This window comes from Lutra lutra, chromosome 18 (genome assembly GCF_902655055.1).
Source record: "Lutra lutra chromosome 18, mLutLut1.2, whole genome shotgun sequence".
Classification (NCBI taxonomy): domain Eukaryota; kingdom Metazoa; phylum Chordata; class Mammalia; order Carnivora; family Mustelidae; genus Lutra; species Lutra lutra.
The window spans coordinates 28137553-28152781 of NC_062295.1; the positions used below are offsets into that span (position 1 = coordinate 28137553).

The following is a 15229-nucleotide window of genomic DNA, read 5'->3' on the forward strand; positions in this document are numbered from 1 at the left end:
CAGGAGCGGGTGGCTGGCAGGAAAATGTGCATTTGGAAATGAACGCTGCAGGTGCCCAAGGAATAAAGACACACACACACACACACACACACACACAAAGCCAATCAGAAAGAAAAAGAAAAGAAAACACAAAAAAAGGAGAGGGAGAGGGACAATTGGGTGACAAGCCCTTCAGACAGCAGCCAGGATTTTCTTCTTTCCTCCCACTAGTCCTCCCTGGTGTACCTTTTTCTGTCCTTTAACCAAACTGCTCATGTACACACACACACACACACACACACACACACACGCCTCTGTGTCTCGAGGATATAATTAACCCTTTCTGCAACTGAGCCCCCCACGGAACACAGGGATATTCCAGCCTCTCCTCGCCTCTCTCCCCTCCTCCCTCCTTTCTCCCAGCCGAGAGAAAACGCCCCCTTCCCCAGCTTCACCAAAAAGGGAAAAAAAAAAAAAAAAAAAAAAAAAAAAGGAGCAGGAGAGGGGGGGGCAAGGGAACCCCAAACCCCATCCGTGCCCAGTCCGGAGGACACCGGAGCAGGAAAGGTGTGCACCGGGCGGACACACGCGCGCACGGACGTATGGCTCCGGAGAAAGCACACACAGAACCGTCCGCAGGCGCCCCGAACCCAGCCAGGAGACTTCCACCAGCCAAGAAGCCATGATTGGGGAGGGCGAGGAGGAAGGAGTAGGGGCAGAGCTCTCCGTGGAGGGGGCGCATTGTTGTGGTGCCCGAACCCCGTTCCGCCTGCCCATCCGCCGGGGAGGGGGCGCGGGGAGGGGGCGCAGGGGGGAGGCGAGCGAGGACGAGGAGACCAGGCACGGCTCCGCGATTCCCTCCCGCAGCCCGTCCGCCCGCGCCCCCCGCCCCCCCAACAATGAGCCCTCGGCCCAGACAGACAGACAGACAGACGGAGCGGAGCGCGGCGCGGGGGGGGGGGGGGGGCAGCGGAGCCGGGCGCAGCCCAGGGGGGTCGTGCATAAAGGCAGCCCGCGGGGGAGGGGGTCCCCTTACCTCCAGCGCTTCAAAAGTGACAAAGCTGGTCATGGCAAATCCATCGATGATGTCCTCTTCGGCCGAGGTGGACTCCCTGCGCTTCCTCCGCGGGGGCCGGGGCCGGGACGGGGCGGAGGACGGGGGCTTCCCATTGTCTTCCTTGTCGGAGCCCGACGACGAGGCGAGCGAGGGCGCCCGGGTCCGGCCGGCCCCGCCGCCGCCGGCCGCGCCGGCCCCCAGCCCGCCCCGGGAGCGCCTCTCCCGGTCTCGCTGCGACCGCGACCGCCGCTTCTTGCGGAGTCCATGGCCCCGCGCCGGGCCATCCATGGCTCCGCCGCGCCGGGGTCCCCCCCGCTTGCCGCCCGCCCGCCACAGGCTCCGGCCGCGGCCGCACAAAAAAATTGACACCGACCCCTCCCTCCCCCGCCTCGGCTTCCCTCCGCCCCGAACAGGGCGCGGGGGAGACGGCGGCCGAAAGACGGCGGAGAGGGGAAGAAAGCGAGGAGAAAGGGAAGGGGGAAGGGGCGGGGAGAGGGAGGGGGGACGCGGGCGAGGGCGAGCGGCGAGCAGCCCGAGTGCGGGGCTCCCCGCGGCCGCGCGGGTCGGAGACGCCCGCGAGCCGCCGAGCAAAGTAATGGCCGAACGCACGGGTCTGCTCCGGAGGCGGAAAAATAACTCCCGGGCGGGCGATAAATCAGGATAGCGGGACGCTTTGATCAGGGGCCGCGGCAGCTCCGCGGGGCCCTCCCCGCGGCCATGCCCCGCCGCGCGCCCGCCCCCGGGGCACGCCGGCCCCCCGCCCCGACAGCGCGACCGCGAAGGTCGCGGGAAAGTGGGGGCCGCGAACTTCACCCGCCCCCCCCGCCGGGAGCGCCCCCGCCGCCGCCGCCGCCGCGCAGCGAACTCAGTCCCGGGCCCCCGGACCTTTAGGGGACGCGGCCACGGGAGGCCGCGGCTCGCGAGCGCCCGCGGAGGGACCAGACCCCCCGGGGAGGGGACATAACAGGGGAGCGGGCGGCGGGGTTGGGCGAGCCGGGGAGGGGTGGGGGAGGAGGGCGGCGGATGCGGGGCAGTCGTGGGGCTCGCTTCTCGGTCCGGAGGGGATGCACGAGCCGCAGGAGCGGCCCCCGGCGCGGCCCCCCGCCCCCCGCCCCTCAGGAAAATCCGTCCCGGGTCCCGGAGACCAGGTCGCCCGTCCTCGCAGGAGGGAGGAGGCGAGTCCGTCGACGAGCAAAGCAGAAAGGAAGCCCCGGCGGGAGGGACCCCGGGGCGCCGCCGCCCGCCGCCGCCGCCGCTCTTCGCCCAGCCCCAGGGCAAACGCGGCCAGAAGCGCCGGGGACGCCGCTCGCGCTGCCGCCGCTAGCGCTGCCGCTGCCGCCGCCGCCGCCGCGAGAGCCCCGAGCCGGAGGGTGCGCGGCGTGTCCCCGGGCGGCTGCAGCGGGAGCCCGGGCACGGCCCCATCCTCCGCCCGCCCGCCCGCCTCGCTCCGCGCCCGCTCCTCCCCCTCCGCGGCCGGCCCACCGCCGCCGCCGCCCGCCTCAGCCCAGCCCCGCGCCCGCCCGCCCGCACGCGCGCGCGCACGCGCCCCCGCCCTCCCCGCGCCTCACTCGGCGCGCGCTCCCGCCCCCGCGGCCCCGGCCGGCTGGATCACGTGGCCCGCCGGGCTCCCTCCGCCCCCGCCCCCTCCCCAGTTGTAGAGTGTGTAGAAAGCAAAAGGCTGGGGGCTGGCCGCGCTCGGGAGCCCAGGGCATGCGCGCTGGGGCGGCCGGGCCTGCGCACTGGGGGCGGAGGGGAGCGGGGAGTGGGGAACGCCGGGGGGGGGGGGGGGGCGGGGGGCGTGGAGGGGCCGCCCGCGTGGGGACAGCTGCGGCCTCGCGGACTCGGCGCGCGGGGGTTTGCAGGCCGCGGAGATGACCCCGCCGGCTGCCGCGGGGGCACGTGCGGGCCCCTGTTCCCTGCCCGCTCCGCGCACCCCGCGGCCGCCTGGGGACGCTTGTCCCTCGGCCCCTCGCGCCAGCCCCGCCGCGGACGCGGGGCAGCCGGCGCGGAGGCTCCCGGAGTGTGTGTCCCGGACCGATGGGGGCGGAGCGGAGGGACTTGGGAGAGGGGACCCGCGAGGGGCTTCCCGGGAGGGGACGCGACCGCAGGCGACGGAGAGGGGAGCGCGTGCCCGAGGGCGGGCCTCGGCCTCGCTGGGGACACGGAGAGACCCCGCGGCCGGACTTGGAAACTTTTCTCCCACGTGGTGGCCCGACCCGTGACCGGGTGACCCCGCGCCCGGTGACCTCTGGGCGCTGCACGCCTTCCACCGAGGCCCCGGGACGCGCCGGCGGCTTCGGGGCGGGAGGCGCAGGACCGTGCGCCCCGGGCCGAACTTGAACCTCGCCCTGCGGCAGGGGCGGGGCCGCAGGGGCCTGGACCGACCCCCAGGAGACCCGCGGGACCCGCACGGCGCGCCCCTGCGGCCGCCGGCTTTCTCTGCGGGGGCTGGGGTGGGGGTCCCTCTTCCCGTCGCTGCCCCCCGTGCTCGTGGACGGCCGCGCCGAAGAGCTGACCGCGGCCAGAGTGGACCCGCGAGACCGGCCGCTCCGGGTGCGAGAGCTGCGCGGTTTTCGGGGCCCTGGACCCGACCCGTGTAACCCGAAAGGCGCCCACAGCCCTTTCTCCCCGGCCTCCCGGCTGCCTGCCCCCGCCCGGGATCCGGCGCAGACGGACTGAGGCCCGTCGCCCCGCACCCCAAGAGCCTGTCCGGGGGAAGGAAGACGAGGGAACGAGCGGACCCTGTGAAACTGCTCGCGGGGCCCGGCCCCGGACTGGACGCTCTGTACTCGTGCCGCCTCTTGACTCAGTCTACCCGTTTTATGGGGACTGCCGGAGAGAGATGGAAAAGGACGGGGCCCGACACCCTGCATCCCCAGGACTGGGCGTTTCCCTAATTCATTTCTACACCTAACAATGAAGAGGGCCTGCTGTGGGCCAGGCACAGTTCTCGGTGCTGGGAACCCGGTGGGACCCAAAACGGAGAAGGTCCTCCTTGGATCTTGGGTTGAGGCAGGCAAGTCTCCCCCAGCTTGCGCTCTCTGGCCGTGTGATGGTCGTTCCCTTAAATCACACTCCAGCACCCCCTTTTCTGGATGTTTCTGAAATCAGAGTGGGGGATGGGCAGGAGGGGAGGATGGTGGGAACCAAGCTCCTGGAGCAGAGAGGAGCAACCAAGGCACTGTGAAGAAGCTGGGCTTCCTGCCTTCCCCCGGAACAGACCATTTGACCTTAGGCAAGACTTAAATGACTCGTTTGCTCATCTGGAAATCAAAGAGTTTCAATTAAATGTTCAAAAAGTTCCCTTTCAGGTCTGCCACTGGCCTTCTCAAAGGATATCTTTTCAAGTAAATGGTGTGCTTTACTTCTCCAGAAAAGTGACCAATGTATGGGATCGTATTCAATTTATTAAGAACATGGTGCCACCCTCCAAAGCTACCTACGGAGCATAACTGAGCTAGCGGCCCCCGTAGCAATTCGCTGACACAGTGCCTCTGTACAGACTGTAACTTTCGTGTTAATCTCTAGGACGCTGTCCCAGCAGCTGCTGAAATCCACGCTAAGTTTATCAAGTTCAAGGCTACCCAAAAAAGACAAGTTCTTTGTCATTTAAAGGAAGGACATGGGTTCATTTTGAGGGTTTTTAGGAAAGTAAAAGATGTTTTAGGTACTGATAAGTTTCAGTGAAAACGAAGAACTAACTTCCGGTTACAGTCACTTTTCACAACTTTAGGGGTTGGGTTGAGGAAGGTGTGAAATTGGCAAATATAATAAAAAGTATAATATTAGTGACTTTCCAGAGTAGCCCTTGGCAGTCCTGTCTTTAAAGAGTAATGTCTGGTAGGAAAAAAAAAAAAAAAGGATGGTAATTCACTGCATCCAAGAACCTTGCCTCTGGCAAGAGTAATTTGCAAATGCATTTTGGGATAATGTTTAAATGATTTTTTTTTTTTTCAGGGTCCAAGTGCAATGCTCACTAGAATTGGTAATGCCTTTTGGGTCAGAGTTTCAATTTTCTCCCATCAGAGAATTAAAATTGTTTGTGGATTATGTAGCCCATATCTGTTTCTAATTCTCCATATCATCTATGTTCTAAGAGCAACATTATTAATGTTGTAATGATTAATAACCACCATATCATAAGCTAAGTACTTACTGTGTGCCAGGCGCTGTTCTAAGTTATAATATCTCATTTAATTCTCGTGAATTTTGAGAAAGGTTTTATTATACCTATTTAAGAGTTGAGTAAACTGAGGCTTAAGGAGGTTAAGCAAAGGCCCCCCTGGGTAGCTCAGTTGGTTAAGTGTCAGACTCTTGATTTCAGCTCGGGTCACTGCCTCGGGGTTTTGAGATGGTTCCCCACGCCTGACTCTGTGCTGAGCCTAGAGCTGGCTGAAGATTCTCTCCCTCCTCCTCTGCCCCTCCCCCTCCACGTATGTACATGCACACTCGCTCTCTCTGAAAAGAAAAAAGAGGGACGCCTGGGTGGCTCAGTTGGTTAAGCGGCTGCCTTCGGCTCAGGTCATGATCCCAGTGTCCTGGGATCGAGTCCCACATCGGGCTCCTTGCTATGCAGGGAACCTGCTTCTCCCTCTGCCTCTGCCTGCCTCTCTGTCTGCCTGTGCTTGCTCACTCTCTCTCCTTCTGTCCCTGTCAAATACATAAATAAATAAATAAAATCTAAAAAAAAAAAAGGAAAAAGAACAGAAACGTCAAGCTTAGGTAGCATGGCTTTTCATGGTAAGCTTCATTTGGCCTGAGTGACTCGGTAACTTGTTCTCTTCGTGGTTATGCTGAATGCCTTTGTCACAATGATTCCTCAGGAAACCAAATGCTATGTCTAGGGTAGAACTACTTTGAAATACTGGCAATATCTACTCAAGTTAAACATAGGAACACTCCATGGCTCACCACTTTCTTTCCTAGAAATATACTAACGTCAAATGTGTATCAAAAGATATCTATTGGCAGTAAAATGGGGCAGTGATTGGTGATACATTCATGTAATGGAATACGGTACATCGCTGAGAGTGACCAGTCTACTTCCAAATGCAGTTACATATGTGAATCTCTTAAATATGACACTAAGAAGCAAGACACACAGAGCATGTGTTGTCGAAAACAGGCGAAACTCATTTATGCTATCAGAAATCAGGACAGCGGTTAACTTGAAACGGGCCTACTGACTGGGAGGGGACATAAGGAGGGCTTCTGAGGAGTTGATCTTGTTCTGTTTCTTGGGCTGGTGCCGGTTAAACATGGGTGTTTGGTTTGTGACAGTTCACCAAGCTGTAGCATTATGATGCACGTCCTTCTCTGTGTCTTATGTTTCATAAATGTAACATGCTGTGTAGACGTGTGGAGGGTCCTGTTCCTATACACGTCAGTATTTATAGAATACTCATTTTCTCATGGATCAGTGATGCTTTCCAAGGGCTCCTCAGCAGTAGAACAGTTAAATAAGCTACCGTTTATTCACACAACACCACAGTGTGAACGCACGATGGGATACTGTATAGTCAACCCAAATAAAGCAAAGCATATGATCAGATTTCTTACCATGCAGAATGAAAGATAAAGCTTAAACTTGAAATGGGCACTTTGAATGAGCTCATAATTCATATCAGCAAAAGCTTGGGTGAATTCTTTGCCGAAAGACTTGCTGATAAAGAGTAAAGCTAAGGAAATAATTCCATAAGAGGTTGCTTGCTTAGTAGGAAAGACACTCAGGTGGTTCTGGAAAACACAAAGGCAAAAACTTACATCTGTGTTCAGGAATAAGATACTTAACACAGAAGAGCCTCTCCAGTTGCGCGATCTTTTATTCAAATCGATGATTAATACTCAAACTGTATCTTGAACATTCAACCTTGACTAGTCAGAGGATACTATTATAGCTCAATGACTGAACTTAAACTCCGAGCATTCCAAGCAGCGACAGCTATTTTTGGTACCAGATTTTCTAAATTACTAAATTTTTATATCCCTCTAAAGTCTCACACTTTGCACTCTGCCAACAAGGCAATTATGAATACATCCTTCTTGATATTACGTACGAGTATATAATATTTGAGTTTAATTTATTAGGAAGATTGATTTTTAACTCAAGGCAGCTTAAGGTTTATGTTTTGGTCGTTTATAACTTTCAGTTATTTTGTGTGTGTGTCTGCGCTGAGACCAGGGTAGAACTGAGCTGGTTAACAGATCTATCTTTATGTCATTTCCAAATGAGCAAACGAGAACCTAACACACTTAATATCCCTCCTTTAACCCTCACGAGTTGTTTTAAATAATAAGTATTCCTGGGGAGAAGTGATAGCTTGCATTAACTGACACGTAGCCCGTCAGCAAGATCATTGTTGTAACTTTGCCCTAATTATCACCTGCTGTTCTAATTTTTTTTTCCGCATTGGAAGTTGGTTTTCAAAGTGCAGTTTTAATGTTCAAGAAAGATGGAGGAGGGAAATGTGTGGTTCAACTTGCTAAATGTTGTGCCACTTTCTGTAACATTGTACAATAGACTTGGATCATCTTTACAGGTGCCCGTGCTGAATGATCACATCGATCAACCCATAGTCTTCAGAGTCTGCCCTGTGAAGCCAAAGAAAGATACCTGCTGGTAGGGGTACCTGGGTGGCTCAGTGGGTTAAAGCCTCTGCCTTTGGCTCAGGTCATGATCCCAGGGTCCTGGGATCAAGTCCCCCATCGGGCTCTCTGCTCAGCGGGGAACCTGCTTCCTCCTCTCTCTCTGCCTGCCTCTCTGCCTGCTTGTGATCTGTGTCTGTCAAATAAATAAATAAAATCTTTAAAAAAAAAAAAAAAGATACCTGCTGGTGATCAAATGATGATCATGTAAAAAGGTAGTTTTTTAGATTTTCACAAAATTAACCAGTCTTCCTGTCCCTTCTCCGGGCAGTGCCTTCTACTTGACATGATGAGATGGGAAATGATGGATAATCACAAGAAAAAACTTTAAATTAGACTTTTTATTTTATTTATTTATTTTTTTAAGATTTTTATTTATTTGACAGAGAGAGATCACAAGTAGGCAGAGAGGCAGGCAGAGAGAGAGAGGGAAGCAGGTTCCCCGCTGAGCAGAGAGCCCGATGCAGGACTCCATCCCAGGACCCTGAGATCATGACCTGAGCCGAAGGCAGAGGCTTAACTCACTGAACCACCCAGGCGCCCTAAATTAGACTTTTTAAAGGTGGGGATGGAAGATCTCTGTATTTATTATGGGTTATAACCCTGAGGAACAGTTTCTCTATTGGATTTGGTAGATGACTTGTGATGAATTGTGATTTTGTTTTCATTTTTATTTGAAGAGAAATATTGATCTAAAAGGATCAGATTCAGAATAGGTAACATCCTGATTGAAAAAAATATCAGTCTTTTGGAATTACATAAAGAACATAATAAAATTATAGTCCATTATAGCCCAGACTTAATTTCAAGCTTCTATTTATAAAACGTAATAATTATTGGTGTGCCTGGCTGGCTCAGTTGGAGGCGTAGATAATTCTTGATCCTAGGATGGTGAGTTCAAGCCCCACGCTAGGTGTCAAGATTGCTTAAATAAATACAATGGAAAAAAATAAAAGTAATAACACATAATAATGATTTTAAATTTCTGTGTTCAAGGCCTTTTGTGGTCTGGTCCCAGGTATGTTCTCAACCTCCTTCATTATAGCATATTGCTATGCATCCCAAGCCAAGCACTTGCTTAGAAGACTTGCATGCCTTTGCCCACACTGATGCTTCAGCCCAGAACCTCCTTTCCCACCGTCTGAAGTTGCTGGATGTCTCCTCGCCCATCAAGACCCATTTATCCATCAAGGTCAATTCATCCGAAAGCTTTACTCCGATTGCTACTTCCATTCAGAATTAACAGCTTTTCTCTACTGATGTGACAATTTGATTTGGGTATATTTTAATTATCATTATAGATTTCAAATTAATATAGTAAACAATCATGTATACTCTATCCGTTGCTTAAGAAATTAAGCATTTCCAGGGGCGCCTGGGTGGTCCAATCAGTTGAGCATCCGAGCTCAGGTCTTGATCTCAGGATCATAAGTTCAAGCACCCCGACCCCCTCCATTGAGCCTGCTTAAAAAAAAAAAAAATACTTGAGCCCTCCTCTATACATCTTCTGGAATTGTGTCCTCACTCCTCCCACTTCCATCCTCCTGCCCACCTGCCCCCACTCTCCCCAGAAGATCATTATCCTAAATTCCATGATTATTGCATGCATTTCTATTTTTACTTTATTAGAAGTATTCTTAAACAATATATACTATTCTTTGGCATGTTTTAAAAGATATATAAATGATACCCATCTATATGTATTCTTCTAGAACTTGTTTTTTATATTCAGTGTTTTATTTCTGAGAATTGTTGACACATATAGTTCCTATGCCTTCATTTTCACTGTTGCCTATTATTTTAGTGTATGATTATTCCACAACAGACTTATTTATATCTCATCAATAGACGTTTAGTGGTTTACATTTTTTATTTTAATTCCAGTGTAGTGAACGTACAGTGTTCTATTGGTTGCAGGTGTACAATACAGTGATTCAAACTTCCACACATCACCCAATGCTCATCATGATGACTGCACTATTTTTTTTAAGATTTTATTTATTTATTTGACAGAGAGAGTGAGCACGAATGGGGAGGAAGAGCAGACAGAGAGGGAGAAGCAGACTCCCCGCTGAGCAGGGAGCCTGACTCAGGGCTCAATCCCAGGTCCCCGACATCATTGAGCCAAAGACATGCTTAACCAGCTGAGCCACCCGGGCACCCTGATAACTGCACCCCTTCACCCCTACCCCCTATTTTCCCCATCACCCTACCCACCTTCCCTGTGGTAAAGATCTGTTTGTTCTCTTTATCTAAGAGTCTGGTTTTTGGTTTATCTCTTTTTTTCCCCTTTGTTCTTTTTTTTTTTTCTTAAATTCCACATATGAGTGAAATCGTATGGTATCTGTCTTTCTCTGGCTTATCTCGCTGAGCATAATACTCTCTAGCTCCCACCTTGTTGTTGTAATTGGCAAAATCTCATTCTTTTTTGTGGCTGAGTAATATTCCATTGTGTGTGTGTGTGTGTGTGTGTGTGTGTGTGTGTGTGTGTTACCACGCCTTTTTTTTTTTTAAAGATTTTATTTTTTTATCTGACAGAAAGAGATCACAAGTAGGCAGAGAGGCAGGCAGAGAGAGGGGGGAAGCAGGCTCCCGCTGAGCAGAGAGCCCGATGCAGGGCTCGATCTCAGCACTCCGAGATCGTGACCTGAGCTGAAGGCAGAGGCTCAACCCACAGAGCCACCCAGGTGCCCCTATACCCCTCCTTCTTTATCCATTCATCAGTCAATGAACACGTGGGCTGTTTCCATAACTTGGCTATTCTAAATAATGCTGCAATAAACCTCGAGGTGCTTATATCCCTTCGAATTAGTGTTTTTGTATTTTGGGAGTAAATACCGAGTAGTGTAATTACTGGACCAGAGAGAGTTCTATTTTTAATTTTTTGAGGAACCTCCATACTGTTTGCCACAGTGGCCGCACCAGTTCGCATTCCCACTGACGGTGCACAAGGGTTCCTTTTTCTCCATGTCCTCGCCAACATTTGTTGTTTCTTGTGTTGTTGATTTTAGCCATTCTGACAGGAGGGAGGTGGTATCTCATTGTGGTTTTGATTTGCATTTCCCTAATGATGACTGATGTTGAACATCTTTCCGTGCGTCTGTTGACCATTGGTATGTCCTCTTTGGAGTAACGTCTGCTGGTGCCTTTTGCCTATTTTGTTAAATCGGATTAGTTGTTGTTTAGGTGTTGAGTTTTAAAAGTTCTTAACGTATTTTGGATGGTAACCTTTCAGCAGATATGCCGTTTGCCCATATCTTCTCTCGTTCAGTAGGTTGTCTTGTAGGTTTGTTGGTTGTTTCCTTTGTTCTGAAGAAGCTTTTAATTTTGATGCAGTCCCAATAGTTTATTTTTGCTTTCATTTCCTGCCTGAGGAGACACATCTAGAATGATGTTACCAGTAATTTACAGTTTTTTGTCATTATAAATAACGCCGATGACAAGGAGACAGGGCCCCCTTTTTTCACACCACTGTTAGAGAACTTACTCTTCTGTTATTTTTGTTATTATGTACACATCCTCTGACCTTCTCTTATCACTCGGAAAACTCTATAGGATAGGAACTCAGCAGGCAATAGCAGGACTCAGTAGATGTTACCTGACTCGATGACTTTTACCCTTCCTGTGTTTGAGTTTAGATTTTGTAGACTCAGGCTGCTGTGTTTTAATTATAGCACAGATGAAGACTTGAATTTTTGGATTTTCATGTATTTACTTCAGAAATCCTAAAATGAGTCCTCAAGGGACAGTTGATTTTGTCAGACTTCCTATTAAAATGGGCTCCTGTCCAGCGTCTGTCCTTAAACATGAGTTGGTCATATTTCTTAACTCCTCAGAGCCTCTGTCAACTTTGGAAGACAGTAGAGTTTCTTTATCAAATTGTGATTATCCGGTGATTTCAGTTTTCTTCAAGTGCCTTTATTCTTTTGAGAGATCCTAAAAAGAGGAAATGACATCTTCGTGTGCGATGAAAATTGCTTTGATGTTCGGAACAAATAAATAAACACATTGTTGTTTTAAAGATTTTTATTTATTTATTTATTTATTTATTTATTTGACAGAGAGAGATCACAAGTAGGCAGAGAGGCAGGCAGAGAGAGAGAGGAAGGGAAGCAGACCCCCTGCTGAGCAGAGAGCCCGATGCGGGACTCGATCCCAGGACCCCGAGATCATGACCTGAGCTGAAGGCAGCGCTTAACCCACTGAGCCACCCAGGCGCCCCCATATTGTTGTTTTAACTACTCAAAAAAAGATGTTGCCAATGTTCTAGGATGGGCTCATATTATCAGGATTTTTCATGAAATTGTTGTTTAAATAGCAGGGTAACTGATAAGAAATGAACAATCAAAAGAAAATATTGATAATTTAAAATGTATGCTGTCCATACAAATCTACCCTATGTATGTTCCCCCCCAAGTTTTATTTCTTAAATTTAAAAGAAGAATATTACATATACAAAGATATTCATAGCATTATCACTTATAATAGGGGGGAAAAAAGAAAAATGATATAAATGTCCTACAATTAGGGATAATTAAGCAACTTTAACATGGAATTTCATGGATTTATTAAAATTACATGTATGATTTTATAATGATATTTTTATCTGTTGACTAATAACATAGAGTTCTACAGACCTTATAATAATAATTGCTTTCAGAACTGTTAAATTATATAGTCTATATAAAGTGTAGAAGGAACACAACAACATACATTGTCACGTTATTTTAATAGTAATATGGATGGAAATTTATTTTTCAATTGCTTTTCTATATGTTAAACTCATTCAATTATAAATAAAGCTTTGTAGGTATCATATTTCTTTTCAAATAAGGTGTGTGTATTAGGTGACTGACTGTCCTGGCTTGCTTGGAACCAAAGGGTTTCTCAGGATAGAGGACATTCACTGCTAAACCTTGGACCATCTTGTGTAAACTGGGACATTTGGTCACCCTATAATGCATCTTTGATTGGTAGGAGAAGGTGGGAAGGAATTGTAATTTTATTTCAATTGTTGGGATATAAACTGGATACCAGTTTGGTCACTAAGTAGAAATTATTTATATTTGAACCTCTACTCTTCCATATTGTGGCTAATCTTGTAAAATTGCATACAAAATCTTAAAGAGACAACCTTCCACTAATTACCTATTCACCTGGTATCTATTGCAACAAATGAAATTACTCTCAGCACACATTAATTGACATAATTACTGAAACACCAAAATCAGATTAGCCACTGTAGCTCAAAGAAAAAAAAAAAAGAAAGGAAGTCATTGCTCCAGCAAATTGCAAAAGTCCTAAAAAAAAAAAAAAAGGCTTGAAAAGGTTGTTCAACTTGTAGATAGTATTAAATAAAGCCAGTAAAACATGGCTATTTCAATATTCATTCATGAGATAATTCTGGGTTCTTAACAGTATATTTTGGCCATATCGCAGCTTAAAAGTAAGTCTTTCTAATATCCTGTACTTTGTTGATTGTTCTTCTAATCTCTATTGTATGTGTTTCAGTGGCATAGCACTCCTATTCAAAGACAAATTGTACCCACTATTATTATCTATTTTCATAATTAACAATCATACAGTTTATTCTAGGAGCCCAACGGCAGCAACAATGACATCTTTGTATTTGCAAAAAGCTTACTTTTCAAATTTCTGGCTCTTTTTCCTAAAACACTGACATCATAATGAAACATTGTTCTGTCTGCTTTGGATTCGAATCGCCTGATAAATTAGAGAAACATGAAGATAACAAAAAAAGAGACATACGTGAGTGTAATTCTGCAAGTCAAGAAAATCTCTGCTAGCACTTTGTCATTTCTGTTGGTTAAATACATGGAATCCGTGGTCTTCTTCCTCATTTCCTAGGCCCAATTGTTCTTACCACCTAAAATGTAATTTCTTGCACAACACACCTTACATGCTCCCTGTTTCAGTATTGTACTATTATTAGAATGCCTTTGCTAAAACAACAACAACAACAACAAAAAACCCTTTGCTTTCCAGGGTCTTTTATCAAAGCTCATTAGCGTTCTCCATCATCATCATGATTTTGCCATTATTATTTATTTTTGCTCCCCGGTGCAGAATGTCTTCTCTTTATTGCAACATTGTTTTTTCTCCCTATCATTAATAACTAGTCTTACCCATTAGTATACAATACTGCTTTTGTTGAAAATTAACTCCCATAAATCAGAGAAACATGAAGAAAACAAATGTAGACACATTGCGGTACATTTCTTTAAAATAAAAAGGGAGATATGCTCAGATCCTTTGCTATTCTGGTTTGACCACATGGAATCAAGCACTTACTTCACCACCTATAAAATCTTTTACAAACTTTTGCTTCTACGTTATTTATTTTGAACTGCATTTCCTATGAATAATAACTTAATTTTATCTAACAGAAATACAGTGATATTACAGTCACATATATAATGGGGCCAAAATAAGGAGGGGAGAAATAATAAAGAAGAAAGAAAGATGTACTTCACCATAAAAAACAAGAAAGATTTTTATGCATTATTTGTGTTATATGTACCATTCTCCTCAAGATTTAGGTCTTGTCTCATATTATGGAGAAATTGCAGAGAGAGAAATAGTAGAATGTGTTTGTTCTGCTCAACACCTAATAAACGTTCACTTTTCTTGTATTCCCCATGTTAGGCACCCAACCTCGGCCTTCACTTGATACTGCACACAATGTAACAGCACGTCAGAGTTTCTGTACCTCTGCCTTCACCAGACACAAACACACACACCAGGATTTATCTGTGCTCAAGTCCATACCGACCAGTTCTTTACTCCATTCTGCCAGAGAGCCGTTGGCCATCCCGATTCCCCTTTGTAGAGGACAACCAAAACATAGTGATTTTATAGCCACTGTCAGTGAAGGATGCCACAACCTTAGGGAAACAGGATATTCACAAAGTCTCAGTGTCGCACCCAAGATCACTTATCAAGTACAAGGGGAAAGGGAATTTTAACATTCCAGGCTTTTGGTAACTACTGCTTTAACTGAATGATCAAACACAGCATCATCAGTTATGATATCCTGTACCTCTTATGTCATGCATTAAGGACACGACGATAGCATTTAATGTCCCTTCCAAAAAATATTTAACCTGGGGTGCCTGGGGGCTCAGCCGTTAAGTGTCTGCCTTCAGCTCAGTTCATGATCCCAGTGTCCTGGGATCGACCCCCGCATCGGGCTCCCTGCTCAGCAGGAAGCCTGGCTTCTCCCTCTCCCACTCCCCCTGCTTGTATTTCTTCTCTCACTGTGTCTCTTTCTCTGTCAAATAAATAAATAAAATCTTAAAAAAGAGAGAGAGGTGAGAGATGTTAAGAGAGAGAGAAGTGAATGCAACAGACAATCCTTAATTGGAGCCTAGAATACAAAAATAAATAAATTCAGCTACATAAGACATGATTGGGGACAACTGGGGAAGTTGGAATATAGAGCATATTTTAGGTAACAGTATTGAATCAATGGGGGTGCCTGTTGGTTAAACTTCCAACTATTGGTTTTGGCTCAGGTCATGATCTCAG

General features: G+C 48.1%; 1 protein-coding gene across 6 annotated transcripts in view; it reads right to left on the minus strand.

Moving 5' to 3' along the window:
- AUTS2 (activator of transcription and developmental regulator AUTS2) overlaps positions 1 to 2342 on the minus strand; it is a 1101696-nt gene extending 1099354 nt beyond the window's left edge. For 4 of the 6 annotated variants that reach the window (XM_047714565.1, XM_047714568.1, XM_047714567.1 and 1 more), the window contains exon 1: positions 1016 to 2342. In XM_047714565.1, the coding sequence (XP_047570521.1) occupies positions 1016 to 1324 (309 nt within the window). In that variant the 5' untranslated portion in view covers positions 1325 to 2342. The remainder of the gene's footprint in view (positions 1 to 1015) is intronic. The other 2 variants (XM_047714569.1, XM_047714566.1) reach the window with 1 other exon arrangement.
- Positions 2343 to 15229: the final 12887 nt, after the last annotated feature.